Source organism: Eurosta solidaginis, chromosome 3 (genome assembly GCF_040869045.1).
Source record: "Eurosta solidaginis isolate ZX-2024a chromosome 3, ASM4086904v1, whole genome shotgun sequence".
Taxonomy (NCBI): Eukaryota; Metazoa; Arthropoda; class Insecta; order Diptera; family Tephritidae; genus Eurosta; species Eurosta solidaginis.
The window spans coordinates 85492662-85509620 of NC_090321.1; the positions used below are offsets into that span (position 1 = coordinate 85492662).

A 16959-nucleotide genomic window follows, 5' to 3' on the forward strand; every position below is an offset into this window, starting at 1 on the left:
CCTGTATATAGTTGAACATTAGCGTAAATTTAGTTGTATCAATATGTTGATTGTTTTTGTGTTGATGATGTTTGCAACTATAACGGTATACATGTCGGTCTTCTTTCTTTCGAAAATCAGAGAAAAGTTTGTGATTATTTCGTGTTTGTATTTTCCCGCTTGCGTGCAGGATTTCTGATAACGGGTACATATGTATGTACACATGTGCTTTAGGGTGTGCCGAGAAAAACAAGTTTTCAATTTCTATCCTCTCAAATGTTTCTATTTCATTAAAAAAAAACCCTCACCAAAGATGGGTCCTATAACTCCACTCTACGGGGTACGATATTTTTATTTTATTTTCCCATTTCGTTAAAAATTATTTTTTGTCCTTTATCATTTCAATACACTTTTTAAGTGTGAAATAACTGTTTACACAATTTCGTCAAAGAACACAACTTCAAATGGCCATGACTTTTGGAAAAAAATTGTAATTAAGATCTCAATATATGAAAGGGTGTTTATATATGTTATGATTAGAGAAAAAAATCATAAAAATTGTTTGTAACCTGTACAAGACCTTAAAACTAGGCGGGAAATCCGTTTTTCGGGTACCACTTAGGGTGGAGTAATAGGACCAAACTTTGGTGAGGGTTTTATTTTTACATCAAATAGAAACATTTCAGAGGATAGAATTTGGGCAAAATTTTTTTTTGAACCACCCTAATCTGCACTTTTTCCTATGTACCCGTTAGCGCAGAAATCCTGCGCGCATGCCATTTGAAACATATCGAAATACAAACTTTTCTCTGATTTTCGAAAAATAGTAGAGCGAGATGTATTTTAGAAACCGTTATAGTAGCAAACATATCAGTTTGTGCTAACACATACACAATCAACATATTCATGCAACTAAATTTACTCATTACTCAAATTATTTGTAGTAAGTATGCTCGCTACCTTGAATGTATGTTCCAGCGTTGCCACTCGCGCAATTTGTTTTGTTCCAAAAGTGTATCATTCCTGAAAAAATGTATCAATTCGTTTTAATAGATTGATACATAGTTTTTGAGTCATTTCGTCTGAATTTTATATAATGTGTGAAACAAAATTCTGAAATTAATAATATTTAAAACAAAACATCGCCGCACTATTTTGGCTAAACGGATCTCACAACTGAATTTTATAAAATTTTACCAACGCGCAGTTTTAAATAAATGTCGCTGTTATAAAGGTTTTTCTATTTAACATATCGAAACGCGTTTATTTAAACGGAATTATTGTTTATACGTTTCTTAACAAACACTACTTATTTTAAACAAAACTAATACCAACAAAATAATTATGTAGAAGAAATACGGTTTATCTATATATATAATATAGATATAAAGGAAAAAATAAATATCATTCTAAAATTTGATTTACTATAAAACTGCATATTCAAACATTTTTTAGAAATCTTACTGAAAATTTGTAGTTCCCATGACAGGGACAGAGGTTGAATCTTCCAGAATAAAAATGTATACATTTAAGATTTTTTGTATCTTTGTATCCACTAATTAAAAATGTATTCAAATGTGTACAATTGTATCCAAACGGCAACCCTGGCATGCACATTGTACATATCTGTTTTCATATGTACGCACTATGGTAGATCTCCTGCTATCTCATGCTATTAGAAAATATTGTTTATGACAACGGAAAATTTAGCCTGTCAAAATTGCAGGTTTTAATTTTAATGTTAAGAGGTGCATCATGCGAATCTAATTTTCTCTTACAAATTACATGGGGAATTTTTATTCGATGTGTACCTACGCTTTAATGACGTTTACTTAATGATCCGGTCTTATAGCGTTTTTTTTTTGGCAAAAGTGTTATGATTTATATTGGAACGATTTTCCGTCATTCCTTGTCAAATTTGGTTTTGAGACAAACCGGTTTCGGCGTTGTGCCATCATCAGTGTCGATTTTCGTTCTGATCTGTTGGTTGTCGTTTGTCCTGTATTTATAGTTCGTAGGTATATGAGCAGGTATTGTCAAATTGATGCTTGTGTATATTTAGTTATGTGTATGTGCTGTGTGTTCATTCAGAACCGAGGGCAGTTTACTAATCGATTTGTGTGGCTGACTGGGATAGGTAGAAATCTGTGATTTTAGTCGTTTGACCTTCTTTGTCGGTTTTTTGTTTTGGTGTGTTAATTGTTTTGTGTTTATTTGTTGTTGTGTGTTTGTCTGTTGTACCTGTGTGATTAAGTTGTTTCCTGTAAACAAGTTTTAAAGGCTCGAATATTGTGTCAGAAATTGTGTTTATCTGTTCGTTTATTATTCTACCGTCGAATGTTTTCTGTTTGTAGATTTCCATGTTTTCGAGTACGTTGAGACGTCGGCCCTTTTCTTGTATGTGAAGAACCCTAACTGTTTTATTGATGTTTGCTGGGGAACATTCATTCTCGACCATGTGATTCGCGAAGTTAGACTCGGGTATAATGTTTGGATTCCGTATTTTTTTGTTGTAATCTCTAATATGTTCTCTGAACCTCGTTCTTATTTTCCGTCCTGTTTGTCCTATGTAACTATGCTGGCATCCGCAGGTAAGCTTGTATACGCCGTGGCTGCTAAACGGATCCTCTGAGTTAATGTTAGTTCTTAGTTTTCGCCCTATATTGTTCGATGTTTTGAATGCTGTGTTAATGTTGTATTTTTTAAAGAAGTTTGCCAATTTATATGTTGCTTTTCCAGTATATGTCATAGTCGTCCAGCTATTATTTTCCTTTTCATTATTTCTTTTTGGTTCTCCATTTGTCCTTCTGAGCTTATCTACTAGTGCTTTTTTATATCCGTTGTTTGCAGCGATATTATATATGACCTCAAGTTCTCTCTTATATGCCTCTTGTGTAAGAGGTGTTCTTTCAAGTCTATGTACCAAGTGCCTTAATGCTGCATTTTTATGCTGTTGAGGGTGATTTGAGGTATTGTGTATTATTGTGGACGTTGACTTTCTATATATGTCATAGTTAAATCTTTTGGCTTCTTTATCAATATTTATCGTGAGGTCTAGATAGTTGATTCCTCCGTCTTTTTCGGTTTCCATTGTAAATTTTATATTTCCGTGCTGCTTGTTGAGGTACTCCAGTACAAGCTCTTCGTTATTAGTAGTTAAAACGCATATTATGTCATCCACGTATCTAGCATAAAATGACACGCCTAATTTGGACTTCAGCTCCTGTATGTACTTCCATATTTTGCATGAACACTTCCATAAGAATTGCTGATGTGGGGCTTCCCATTCCAAGACCGTTTGTTTGTCTATATATTTTATTGTTGAATTGAAAATAGTTTTGACGTAAAGAGGTTCTTAGCGTATTTGTGATTTGCATACTTTTCACTTTGTTTTTTGTGTTATGAACTATTGTTGAGCTAACTATGTCCAAAGTCTCCGATAGTGGTATAGATGGGTATAAATCTTTTATGTCAAAAGAAAGCATCTACAATCGCTTGCTCCGCAATATCATTGATACCACAGGAAGAACAGGAGCACGCAAGACACATGTGCAGGGAAATCATAAAAAAGGAGGTGAAAGCACAGGAAGGACAAAAATCGAATACAGAGGAGAAAACAATAAAGAATCTACGGCATAAACTAAGGAAAAACAATATTGTCACAACGAAAGCGGACAAAGGAAACACCATTGTGCTAATCGAAAAAGAGCAATATATATCCAAAACCGAGGATCTCATAGAGGAAATGAAATGTCGTAGAATGAGAGAGGATCCCACAGATGAATACCAAAAACAAATCAAAGTTGCTATAAAAAATGCAACAAATATAGTAGATTCTAACATGGCACATAGATTGGTCCAAATGAACCCTTCGGCTCCTCCACTGGTTGCGCTACCAAAAATCCACAAGCCGGACACGCCAATGAGGCCCATCATTAATTTTAAATCGGCACCATGCTACAAACTGTCCAAATATTTAAAAACGATATTGATAGATACTCTGGAGCTAAGGAACGAATATGCAATAGCTAACACAACAGAACTAATAGAGAGACTCGAGACCATAGAGCTAACAAGAAACAGCAAATTGGTATATTTTGACATAAAAGATTTATACCCATCTATACCACAATCGGAGACTTTGGACATAGTTAGCTCAACAATAGTTCATAACACAAAAAACAAAGCGAAAAGTATGCAAATCACAAATACGCTAAGAACCTCTTTACGTCACAAAACTATTTTCAATTCAACAATAAAATATATAGACAAACAAACGGTCTTGGAATGGGAAGCCCCACATCAGCAATTCTTATGGAAGTGTTCATGCAAAATCTGGAAGAAAAGTACATACAGGAGCTGAAGTCCAAATTAGGCGTGTCATTTTATGCTAGATACGTGGATGACATAATATGCGTTTTAACTACTAATAACGAAGAGCTTGTACTGGAGTACCTCAACAAGCAGCACGGAAATATAAAATTTACAATGGAAACCGAAAAAGACGGAGGAATCAACTATCTAGACCTCACGATAAATATTGATAAAGAAGCCAAACGATTTAACTATGACATATATAGAAAGTCAACGGCCACCGACACAATAATACACAATACCTCAAATCACCCTCAACAGCATAAAAATGCAGCATTAAGGCACTTGGTACATAGACTTGAAAGAACACCGCTTACAAAAGAGGCATATAAGAGAGAACTTGAGGTCATATATAATATCGCTGCAAACAACGGATATAAAAAAGCACTAGTAGATAAGCTCAGAAGGACAAATGGAGAACCAAAAAGAAATAATGAAAAGGAAAATAATAGCTGGACGACTATGACATATACTGGAAAAGCAACATATAAATTGGCAAACTTCTTTAAAAAATACAACATTAACACAGCATTCAAAACATCGAACAATATAGGGCGAAAACTAAGAACTAACATTAACACAGAGGATCCGTTTAGCAGCCACGGCGTATACAAGCTTACCTGCGGATGCCAGCATAGTTACATAGGACAAACAGGACGGCAAATAAGAACGAGGTTCAGAGAACATATTAGAGATTACAACAAAAAAATACGGAATCCAAACATTATACCTGAGTCTAACTTCGCGAATCACATGGTCGAGAATGAATGTTCCCCAGCAAACATCAATAAAACAGTTAGGGTTCTACACATACAAGAAAAGGGCCGACGTCTCAAAATACTCGAAAACATGGAAATCTACAAACAGAAAACATTCGACGGTAGAATAATAAACGAACAGATAAACACAATTTCTGACACAATATTCGAGCCTTTAAAACTTGTTTACAGGAAACAACTTAATCACACAGGTACAACAGACAAACACACAACAACAAATAAACACAAAACAATTAACACACCAAAACAAAAAACCGACAAAGAAGGTCAAACGACTAAAATCACAGATTTCTACATACCCGTCAGCCACACAAATCGATTAGTAAACTGCCCTCGGTTCTGAATGAACACACAGCACATACACATAACTAAATATACACAAGCATCAATTTGACAATACCTGCTCATATACCTACGAACTATAAATACAGGAAAAACGACAACCAATAGATCAGAACGAAAATCGACACTGATGATGGCACAACGCCGAAACCGGTTTGTCTCAAAACCAAATTTGACAAGGGATGACGGAAAATCGTTCCAATATAAATCATAACACTTTTGCCAAAAAAAAAAACGCTATAAGACCGGATCATTAAGTAAACGTCATTAAAGCGTAGGTACACATCGAATAAAAATTCCCCATGTAATTTGTAAGAGAAAACTAGATTCGCATGATGCGCCTCTTAACATTAAAATTAAAACCTGCAATTTTGACAGGCTAAATTTTCCGTTGTCCTAAACAATATTTTCTAATAGCATGAGATAGCAGGAGATCTACCCTAGTGCGTACATATGAAAACAGATATGTACAATGTGCATGCCAGGGTTGCCGTTTGGATACAATTGTATACATTTGAATACATTTTTAATGAGTGGATACAAAGATACAAAAAATCTTAAATGTATACATTTTTATTCTGGAAGATTCAACCTCTGTCCCTGTCATGGGAACAACAAATTTTCAGTAAGATTTCTAAAAAATGTTTGAATGTGCAGTTTTATAGTAAATCAAATTTTAGAATGATATTTATTTTTTCCTTTATATCTATATTATATATATAGATAAACCGTATTTCTTCTACATAATTTTTTTGTTGGTATTAGTTTTGTTTAAAATAAGTAGTGTTTGTTAAGAAACATATAAACAATAATTCCGTTTAAATAAACGCGTTTCGATATGTTAAATAGAAAAACCTTTATAACAGCGACATTTATTTAAAATTTTATAAAAATTTAAATAAAATTCAGTTGTGAGATCCGTTTAGCCAAAATAGTGCGGCGATGTTTTGTTTTAAATATTATTAATTTCAGAATTTTGTTTCACACATTATATAAAATTCAGACGAAATGACTCAAAAACTATGTATCAATCTATTAAAACGAATTGATACATTTTTTCAGGAATGATACACTTTTGGAACAAAACAAATTGCGCGAGTGGCAACGCTGGAACATACATTCAAGGTAGCGAGCATACTTACTACAAATAATTTGAGTAATGAGTAAATTTAGTTGCATGAATATGTTGATTGTGTATGTGTTAGCACAAACTGATATGTTTGCTACTATAACGGTTTCTAAAATACATCTCGCTCTACTATTTTTCGAAAATCAGAGAAAAGTTTGTATTTCGATATGTTTCAAATGGCATGCGCGCAGGATTTTTGCGCTAACGGGTACATAGGAAAAAGTGCATATTAGGGTGGTTCGAAAAAAATTTTTCCCAAATTCTATCCTCTGAAATGTTTCTATTTGATGTAAAAATTAAACCCTCACCAAAGTTTGGTCCTATTACTCCACCCTAAGTGGTACCCGAAAAAAGGATTTCCCGCCTAGTTTTAAGGTCTTGTACAGGTTACAAACAATTTTTATGATTTTTTTCTCTAATCATATCATTTATAAACACCCTTTAATATATTGAGATCTTAATTACAATTTTTTTCCAAAAGTCATGGCCATTTGAAGTTGTGTTCTTTGACGAAATTGTGTAAACAGTTATTTCACACTTAAAAAGTGTATTGAAATGATAAAGGACAAAAAATAATTTTTCCCATGTTAACGAAATGGGAAAATAAAATAAAAATATCGTACCCCGTAGAGTGGAGTTATAGGACCCATCTTTGGTGAGGGTTTTTTTTTTAATAAAATAGAAACATTTGAGAGGATAGAAATTGAAAACTTGTTTTTCTCGGCACACCCTAAAGCACATGTGTACATACATATGTACCCGTTATCAGAAATCCTGCACGCAAGCGGGAAAATACAAACACGAAATATGCACAAACTTTTCTCTGATTTTCGAAAGAAAGAAGACCGACATGTATTTTATAAACCGTTATAGTTGCAAACATCATCAACACAAAAACAATCAACATATTGATGCAACTAAATTTACGCATTACTTAAATCAATGTATGCGCGCTAACATTTACATACATTGTACATGTGTACATATGTATGTATGAAAGTTCATACGTGTTTTCGCGAAGCGTCTGCTGGCTTCAGACAACGAGGGGCAACGAGCTGCAGTGGTTTCAGAGCTTTTTAGGAAACCGAAGACAAAAAACAGCCATTGAGTCGGTTGTCTCGGAAGAGGTATTGACAGGAATTGGATTGCCACAAGGATCGGTTTTGGCAACGGTCCTATTTAACATATATATAAATGATATATCTTCGGCGCTAAAACATAGTAAAATAAGGCTGTTTTCGGATGACGTACTGCTCGAAGTAAGTGAACTTGATATCATGTTAGCTAGGAGCAAAATGCAGGAAGACTTGAACACCCTATACAGGTGGCTTTGTAACAATAAGCTTAAACTTAATGTTAATAAAACCCATTTTATGGTCATATCTAGAGCGATGAATAAGGAATCTTGTAATATCGAGCTAAAAATAATGAACTCAAACATTAACGAAGTTAAAACTTTCAAGTACTTAGGGGTTCAGATTGATAATAAATTAAAATTTAATGATCATATTGATTATATAGTTGCCAAAATAGGCAAGAAAATTGGTTTTTGGAAAAGGTCATGCAAATTTATCAGTAGAAAATACAAACTGAAAGTGTATAAATCCATCATAGAGCCACATATCATATGTCCCACAATATTCTTTATGGCCAATGTAACTCAGGTAGATAAGCTACAAGTGCAAAATAAAGCTATGAGATTTATATTAAACATGAGGTATGATACTCCCATTAATAACATGATAGAAGCACTAAACTGTTTGAGTATAAAACAGCTCATATTCTACCACAGTATGAAATTTGTATTTAATATTAAGCACGGTAAATTACCAACATACCTCAGCGAAAAGCTTAGATATGTAAATGATGCACATTCATACGTAATCAGAGAAAACAATAATTTTAGATTACCTCTTTTCAAAAAAGAAGTGGACAAGCAAAATATATTTTATAAGGGCCTGAAATATTTCAATGAGCTTCCTAATCACATAAAAAGTAGTAATAACTTCAATACCTTTAAAAAAGTTTATTGGAGCATTGTAAAACCCTTCCAATAAGATAAAGTTTTTTTTTTCTTTTATTTTTTACATGACATACCGATACTGGAGCGCAAAAAGGGAATGGTAATACTGGTAGCAGCAAAATACAATGCACCCGGCCCTAAGGAAAAGAAAATCAGTCGCCACCTGTAACTCCAGACAGTTCCAACAACAAATGTCGCTGGAATTCGGTATTTTCAGCCTATATTTACTGTTGCTGATCGGGATCACTCGCATTCCGACAGCATTAATATAACAATAAAATTATATGATGTGTAACCAAAATAAGGTCAAACAAAAGTTGGAGCAGGGGGATTGGAAACACGTCCTTTTCAACCTCCCAATATATTTTGAGATGTGCTGATCGGAATCTTCATGCGTTCCGACAGCGTCTTTACTAAACAAAGTTGAGGGGTGATTGGGTACACCTCAATTTCCAACATCCAAAGACATGGCGGCCACCGTGGTGTGATGGTAGCGTGCTCCGCCTATCACACCGTATGCCCCGGGTTCAACTCCCGGGCAGAGCAACATCAAAATTTTAGAAATAAGATTTTTCAATTAGAAGAAAATTTTTCTAAGCGGGGTCGCCCCTCGGCAGTGTTTGGCAAGCACTCCGGGTGTATTTCTGCCATGAAAAGCTCTCAGTGAAAACTCATCTGCTTTGCAGATGCCGTTCGGAGTCGGCATAAAACATGTAGGTCCCGTCCGGCCAATTTGTAGGGAAAATCAAGAGGAGCACGACGCAAATTGGAAGAGAAGCTCGGCCTTAGATCTCTTCGGAGGTTATCGCGCCTTACATTTATTTTTTATTTTTTAAAGACATGTTTAGCTGTGTTGATCGGAGACCAATACATTCCGACAGCTTAAAATACAAATATAATTGAAAAATATAAGTTCCAAATTTTGATGCCTTAAGCTGGGAGCCCTGGAGGATTAGAAACGCGTCCTTTCCAACCTTCCTTAAATGACTGGCTCCCAGACTCGTCCGTTTGTTACGCCAGTAAATATGCTGATCGGAATCACATGGCATTCCAACAGCATATTCAATAGAAATAAATGATATAATAATGAATTGTACTTAGTAGTTTGAGTTTTAGGCCTAAACAGCCGTAATAATAAATAAATTAAATTAAATTAAACTTAAGGGCCCATTACTGATACTTAGCATAGACTGGACTTGACTTGGCGTAAACTTGGCAATTTATCACCGATTATACTCCACTTAGCGCATACGCTCTGGCATCATAATCAATAAATATCAATTTGTATGTCAAAATGAAATGGAAACAAACAAATGGCATCTCAAAATGTAAACGTCACTTAGAACTTACATATAAAATCAAAATTCAACAGACTTCTAAGTGAAGTTAAGTGTTGCTAAGTTTTGAGTAATCAGTAACATGCAACTCACTGATTTTCGAAAGTTATAATTTATGTTTATTAGGGTCGGCAAAATATAAAATTTAATTTTTCCTTTTGGTATAGTGAAAATATTTTTTAGGACATCGAAACATTTAGGCAATCAATAAGGTATAAATTATTGTAGTCGTTAGGCAGCTCTACGTCGTGTTGTCACGAAGTGTCTGCTGGCTTGAGTCTTAAGCTAGCAGACACTCCCGTTTCTCGGAACCGGACGCAGCTTTAAATTTTTTTGCGTTATTACATTGCCAATAAATGTAATATCAATTATCCAAGTCGTTCGGAAGTCGTAGGTCGTGTTTTCACGAAGTGTCTGCTGGCTTGAGTCTTAAGCTAGCAGATACTCCCGTTTCTCGGAACCGGACGCAGCTTTAAATTTTTTTTTGCGGTATTAAATTGCCAATAAATGTAATATTAATTATCCAAGTCGTTCGGAAGTCGTAGGTCGTGTTTTCACGAAGTGTCTGCTGGCTTGAGTCTTAAGCTAGCAGACACTCCCGTTTCTCGGAACCGGACGCAGCTTTAAATTTTTTTTGCGGTATTAAATTGCCAATAAATGTAATATCAATTATCCAAGTCGTTCGGAAGTCGTAGGTCGTGTTTTCACGAAGTGTCTGCTGGCTTGAGTCTTAAGCTAGCAGACACTCCCGTTTCTCGGAACCGGACGCAGCTTTAAATTTTTTTTGCGGTAATAAATTGCCAATAAATGAGGTATAAATTATTTAATATATAATATTGTTGTTTGCTATAGTGTGTCTGCCACCTTAATAGGACCGTCAACCGACTCCGCCCGGAACGAGCCGCCGCTGTCCAGGTAAACACCATCGCCAGCCTACTTCCCCTCTCGCCACGGCCCTAGTATGCGCTCCACAGCCCACCGCCGGTGCCGTCGCTGCAACACCAACCACTGGCCGGCCTATCGCCATTCAGCCGCCGCTGCTACGACGACCGTTGGCCGTCCGCCATCCAACCGCCGTTAAGCCGATGCATCCGTCCCGCCGCTCTCATGACGACCATTGGCCGTCCGCCATCCTACCGCCGTTAAGCCGATGCTTCAATACCGCCGTACCAATCCGTTACCCGACCGTTCAACCGTCCTGCCGAACCCCAACTACTCCAACGACCGTTAGTCGCCACTTCGCCCCCTTTACCATCTTGCGACGGAAAGCTGCTGCCCGCCTAATACCTCCAGTCGTGTGTACGTGTGTTCGTAACACATAACACGTAATCATACGTCTTGGAGTAGGGCAGGATTGAGAACACGTCCTTCCAACCTCCCAATGATATGACCCCAAGATTCGCCCGTTGGGACCACCAGTTCCCGTTCTGATCGGAATCTCATGCATTCCGACACCCCAAACGCTAGAAATCCTATTATTATTAAAATGTATTTATAATTTGTAATAATCTAAGTTTTTTACTTAAAACGCCGTAATAATAAATAAATAATAATATAGTGTTTTTATTCAGTGGGGGTTTGTGGGACCTCTACCCGACTCTGGATTGATTGAGCGTTACCCCAGCCTTAGATAATACGAAGAGGTTCGTGCATTTCAAAATTCGATCTGCAGGTGCTTACATGAAGCGTTTTAAAATGTCTACGACGGTCTAAAGGGAACATTAAATAAAATTTCACTAACAGAAGCGGGCTATTTACATCCCTCTAATAAGTTTTTCTAAAAAATAGGAGGAATCCTTGCGGGGTCCCACGGTAAGTCCCATAGCGCAAAAAGCAGGAGTTGCTTTTGAATCAATTCTTATTTTTAGCAGTGGGTCTGATAACGACGGTTCCAGATTATCGAAGCGTATTGCAATAAGCGGGTTAGAGGGTCAACCTCACCTATCCGTGGCGAAACCTCCTTCATTAACAGCCGAGGCTCTGGCGAGCTCGAACTCCTCATGGATCTAGGGGTAGGGAGGGTGGTTATGGCCTAGGAAGTCGCATGTGGTCATAACAAATCGTTCCCGAGATGGACGGGCTTGGTACCCGAACGTACCGGATCTGTATCCGGCAACGACCATCAACTCGATTCGGGGAGTGTCCCTATCGCTACAACAACAACAACATTAGCTTCACCAAAGATATAAAGAGTTTTAGTAATATGTAGATCATCGAATTCTTTAAGCCATCGTTTGACGTACGCCAATGTTCCTTTGGCTCTGTTCACTCAACCCTCAATATGCAATTTATATATACCTGCGGTAGGTATGCCTGTCGTAAGACGCGACTAAGATACCAAATAGATTTAAGGCTTCAGCGCAATATATAGCTTCTCCAAACTCAATTGTCAACTTCGCCTACCCGTGGCGAATCCTGTTGCATTAACAACCGAGGCTCTGGCGACCCCGGCGAGATGGCCTGGAAGAACTTGGTATCGAAATGTACCGGATCTATATCCGGCTAAGGAACATCAACATCGATAACACTCCCCAAGGCCTTCGGGACATGTCCTTATCGCTACACCAACAAAACAACAGGTTATTCAGATCCGATTGTAGATTTGATCTATCCAATGGTGAGCGGATAGGCATAACAAGTTTGACATCATCAGCGTTCATTAGCGGCTAGCAAAACATTTGGGAGGTCGTTAATGAACAGCGGAAACAGCACTGGACTAAGGTGGCTGTCTTGAGGAACACCAGAAGTAACATCGATAGATTCTGCCCTACAGTTATATTTGTTTTCTTTCCATTAATTATGAAGATACCCAAGATAGAAGCAAGAGCGGGAAGTCAAATCGATCGAGTTTGATCAGAAGTAATGAATGGAAAACTATCGAAAGCTTTACTAAAATTTGTATAAATGACATCAATTTCGCTGTTAACCTTAAACCCGTTCAGCACATGAGTTGGGAACTGAAGCAATATAGTCACAGTAGATTTACCTATGCAAAAACAAGGTTTAGACAAGACAATGGTTCAGGATACCATATGATGGATGCCATAGAAGGTTTAATGATGACGTATTAAATCGTTCCCAAAACGGTAATTTAACATTTTGGAATTATCCAAAAGTCCAGCCTGAAGTCTTTTTTCGTGGCCCCAACTATTTCTGAATTTTTTTTTTTTTACTATTTCTGAATTAGTTAATTCTTTACGGCAGCATGACACTGCTAATACGCGTCAAAAAGAGCGGTGTCAAAAGACGCGTATTAATCTCGAGAACAATAATCCGAAAGCGGAAAAGAAAAAATTTACCTCTGTGCGGAGATATTTGTAGTTGAACTTAGCGATTTTCATGTGGTTGTTGTAATGTTGTACCCACAAAAAAATTGTGAACATAAGTTTTTGTGCGGATATAGTTTTCGTCTCCAAGCCGGTGTTGGACCCACCCAGGGTAATTTTTTATAATCGCGGCCGAAGGCCGCCAACGCAGAAAGGTGTTCTGCGCAAAAATACTATGGATACCATCCCTGGCTTCGGAGGTAGCAACGGGTCTTGATCCGGTTCACGTTAATATCTTTTGAACGAGTTAATTTTTATTTTACGCCTTTAGGATTATTAATACTGATGTCAAGACGCGTCGTTTGATACGTTTCTCAATATTTTTGGACGCGTATTAGCAGTGTCATGCTGTCGTAAAGAATTACCCTGAATTACATCTCGGAAAGCGCTAGTAGTCGCTCAATTATATTGTTTTACAACGCAGTGAGATTTAACGTATTTTATTACAGCTCGTACTCTACCAAATTTTGCATGTTGACTTTTCGGCTGAAAATAAACTTATGTACCAAGATGCATTTACGTCGCTGCATTACTAGTTTTGCGCCCATTAGTGTAGGGCGTGGAAATCGTCAAATTTTTATTATCTTTAAGTGTTTTTTATATATAAAAAGATTAGATTCCATGATGAAATACAGCGAAATTACAGCTCTATCAGACCAATTCTAAATATTCTCGCGGAATTTTGTTCTCGCAGATTTTTTTATTCCCCCGGAAAAATTCCTCCAATTCTTTTCTCCTAGGGAGAAGAAAAATTGGGGAATAGGAATTTCGAATTTTCGAAGTCAGCTGTTTTGTCAATTGAAATTTCGTTCCGCATTTCTTATTTTGTTTAAAAAATTGAAAAGTTTAATTACTGTTGCGAATTTGTTTGAAATTAAGAAATAAGGTATAAACAATGCACATTATCGCATTTCATGTGGTATACACTGAAATGAGTAATGAATTGGTGCCACAGCAACATCAACAGAGGAGCATAAGAAGAAGACGGCGGGTTAACACAAATCCGCCGAAGTTACCTGCTTTCATTCTGCAAAGCAATTTTCTGGCGGCCACGTCGAGTTGAGTTCGCCTTTCGCTATATGCCAAAATCTAATTAAGCCTTCTTTAAAAATCCTTGCGCAATTTCTGGATGGATGCATCAAATATACAAAGAGCTCTTCCGTTGCTTATGATATACTTTTCGACTTAAAATAAAGAATATTGTTGCTGTTGTTGTTGTATTAACAGTGAGAATATTGTGGTAGAATGTAAATACATATTTTAGCGCAAATTTGTACAAATAAGTGTTCTTTCTTAAAAGAACCAATTTCCTTTAACTATTTTGATGCATTCCCTTCAATTTAACTAGTGAAAAAACTCCTATGAAATGGCAAAGAAATCTCCCTCTCCCTCACATTCATAATACCTACTTTTCTCCCATAACCGGTTTCCTCTTTTTCGAACATTGTTCAGAATAGGAGGAAAGGGAGAAGTGAAAAAACTCTCAAGGAATTTTTATATAGAATACGAGGAATGGGAGAAGGGAAAAAACTCGCACCGAATTTTCGTTTAGAATTAGGTTTTTGAACGCTCTTATATGGGATATTGTTGTTGTTGTAGCAGTGCTTCGCCCGATCCAATAGGTACGACCGATCACAAATTGGGTAATAGGCTAGTTGAGGGGTCGACTGCTAATACGCTACCAAAAATATCGAGAGAGGTGTCAATCGACGCGTCTTTACATCAGTATTAATAATCCGAAGGCGGAAAATAAAATTTTAACTCGTTCAGAAGATATTAACGAAAAACTGAAAAATTACCCACGGGTCCATCCGAAACCGGGGTTGGTATCCATAGTATTTTTGTGCACAACACTTTTCTGCGTTGGCGGCCTTCGGCCGCGCTTATAAAAACTTACCCTGGGTGGGTCCAACACCGGTTTAGAGACCAAAGCTATATCCGCGCAAAACATTTATGTTCACAATTTTTTTTGTAGGTACTACAACCTTACAACAACCACATGAAAATCGCCAACTTCAACTGCAAATATCTCCGGACAGAGATAAAATGTTTCTTTTCCGCCTTCGGATTATTTTGTCGAGGTCAATACGCGTCTTCTGACACCTCCCTCGATATTTTTCGTAGCATATTAGCAGTCGACCCCTCAACTAGACTTTTACCACAAATTGTACAAGGAAACTTGCAATTTCAACAGGGGTGGACTGTAGTGAGAGAGGTGTTAAAGGCGTTGGTTCCACATTAAAATTGAAGTGATGGTTGGTGTCATTGTAGCAGGACACTTATTTTGGTAGTAGTGCAGTTTAGGGGCCCCACCCTTAAGTTGGGCCAAAATTTTCGAGTGAGGTATCAAAAGACGCGTATTAATCTCGAGAACAATAATCCGGAAAAGAAAAATTGTATCTCTGTCCGGAGATATTTGCAGTTGAAGCTGGCGATTTTCATGTGGTTGTTGTTGTGTTGTACCCACAAAAAAATTGTGCATTATACTACACACCCGGACTTGGAATGGCGTAGCCCAGGGTTTTTGAAGGCCGCCAACGCAGAAAGGTGTTCTGCGCAAAAATACTATGCAACCCACGCCCGCTTTCGGAGGTACCCGCGGGTCTTTTTCTGGTTTTTCGTTAATATCTTTTGAACGAGTTATAACTTTTTATTATCCGCCTTCGGATTATTAATACTAATGTCCAGACGCGTCGTTTGACACCTCTCTCGATATTTTTGGTAGCGTATTAGCAGTCGACCCCTCAACTAGACTTTTACCAAAAGGATATATAGTGGCTAGTCAGGAAAACCAAATTTATAAAGCGATACATCGATGTTTTTCCAGCTGCTATTTCTAGCAACGTTTTCAAGAAATTAACACGATTCATATTCACTAGTCACCTTTATCGTTAATGTTAAATTAAAATACAACTGATTTAATATTTTAGAACACAATGGCACAGGCACAATATGAATTAGATATATGTATTTATTGTTTTGTATATATGTTGTCAATTTTAAACTCAATTATATTTGCCCATATTCACGTAGATAGAAATGCCTAGTAGAATGCGAACTCCGTTTGTTTATTATACTGGGAAAAGGCTGCCACACTTGTGCGTTGCTTGTAAAAGTGTGAAATTGTTTTATGTGGTGGGACTGCGTCTAACATTTAACCCCAAATGGCAGGTATTAAACGGAACACAAATAAAATTTAACTTTTCTCAAATTTTATGGCTTAATTTGCTGTTAATTTACAGCTAAAACTTGAAATATTCCTCGATTTATATTTTTTGCTGCTGCTGCTGCTAACTAGGGCTCCTTTGCACACACGCGTATACACAAAGACTGGAGGCGTAGAAATGCGCTATTAAACTTTATTCCAATAATTTTCAACGCTTTTCAAAATTTCAGTTTTTATGTAAACACTCAGTTATCACCCGCACTAAACTTTTTCGCAATTTTTTTTTCAATATTGCCCTTAACACATTATACGAAAAATTTAATTGAAAATTTTAGCAGCAGCAATCGAGCAAAGTTTTCACAATTCTTCCTCAGCCAATTCTCAACGTTCTTTCCTTACACGATTATTCACAGTCAACCACCACCCAGTACTTGAAAAACTATGAGTGTGAGCAAAGCAAGTACATCTGTAGCACTCAATTTACAAAGCTTTCTCCTTTTGGCA

The 16959-nt window shown here is 36.9% G+C and overlaps 1 protein-coding gene across 8 annotated transcripts in view; it reads right to left on the reverse strand.

The window, feature by feature from the left end:
• Window positions 1-16959, reverse strand: part of AGO1 (protein argonaute-2) — a 292733-nt gene that overhangs the window by 98613 nt on the left and 177161 nt on the right. For 3 of the 8 annotated variants that reach the window (XM_067772620.1, XM_067772619.1, XM_067772617.1), the window contains exon 1: window positions 16173-16847. The exons of 2 other annotated variants lie outside the window; for them this stretch is intronic. Coding sequence is in view for 1 of the 6 variants with exons in the window: in XM_067772623.1 (XP_067628724.1) it covers window positions 14306-14315 (10 nt within the window). In the remaining 5 variants the exon portion in view is untranslated. Of the gene's footprint in view, window positions 1-14305; window positions 14334-16172; window positions 16848-16959 lie in introns of those variants that run through there. 3 more of the 8 variants (XM_067772622.1, XM_067772621.1, XM_067772623.1) reach the window with 3 other exon arrangements.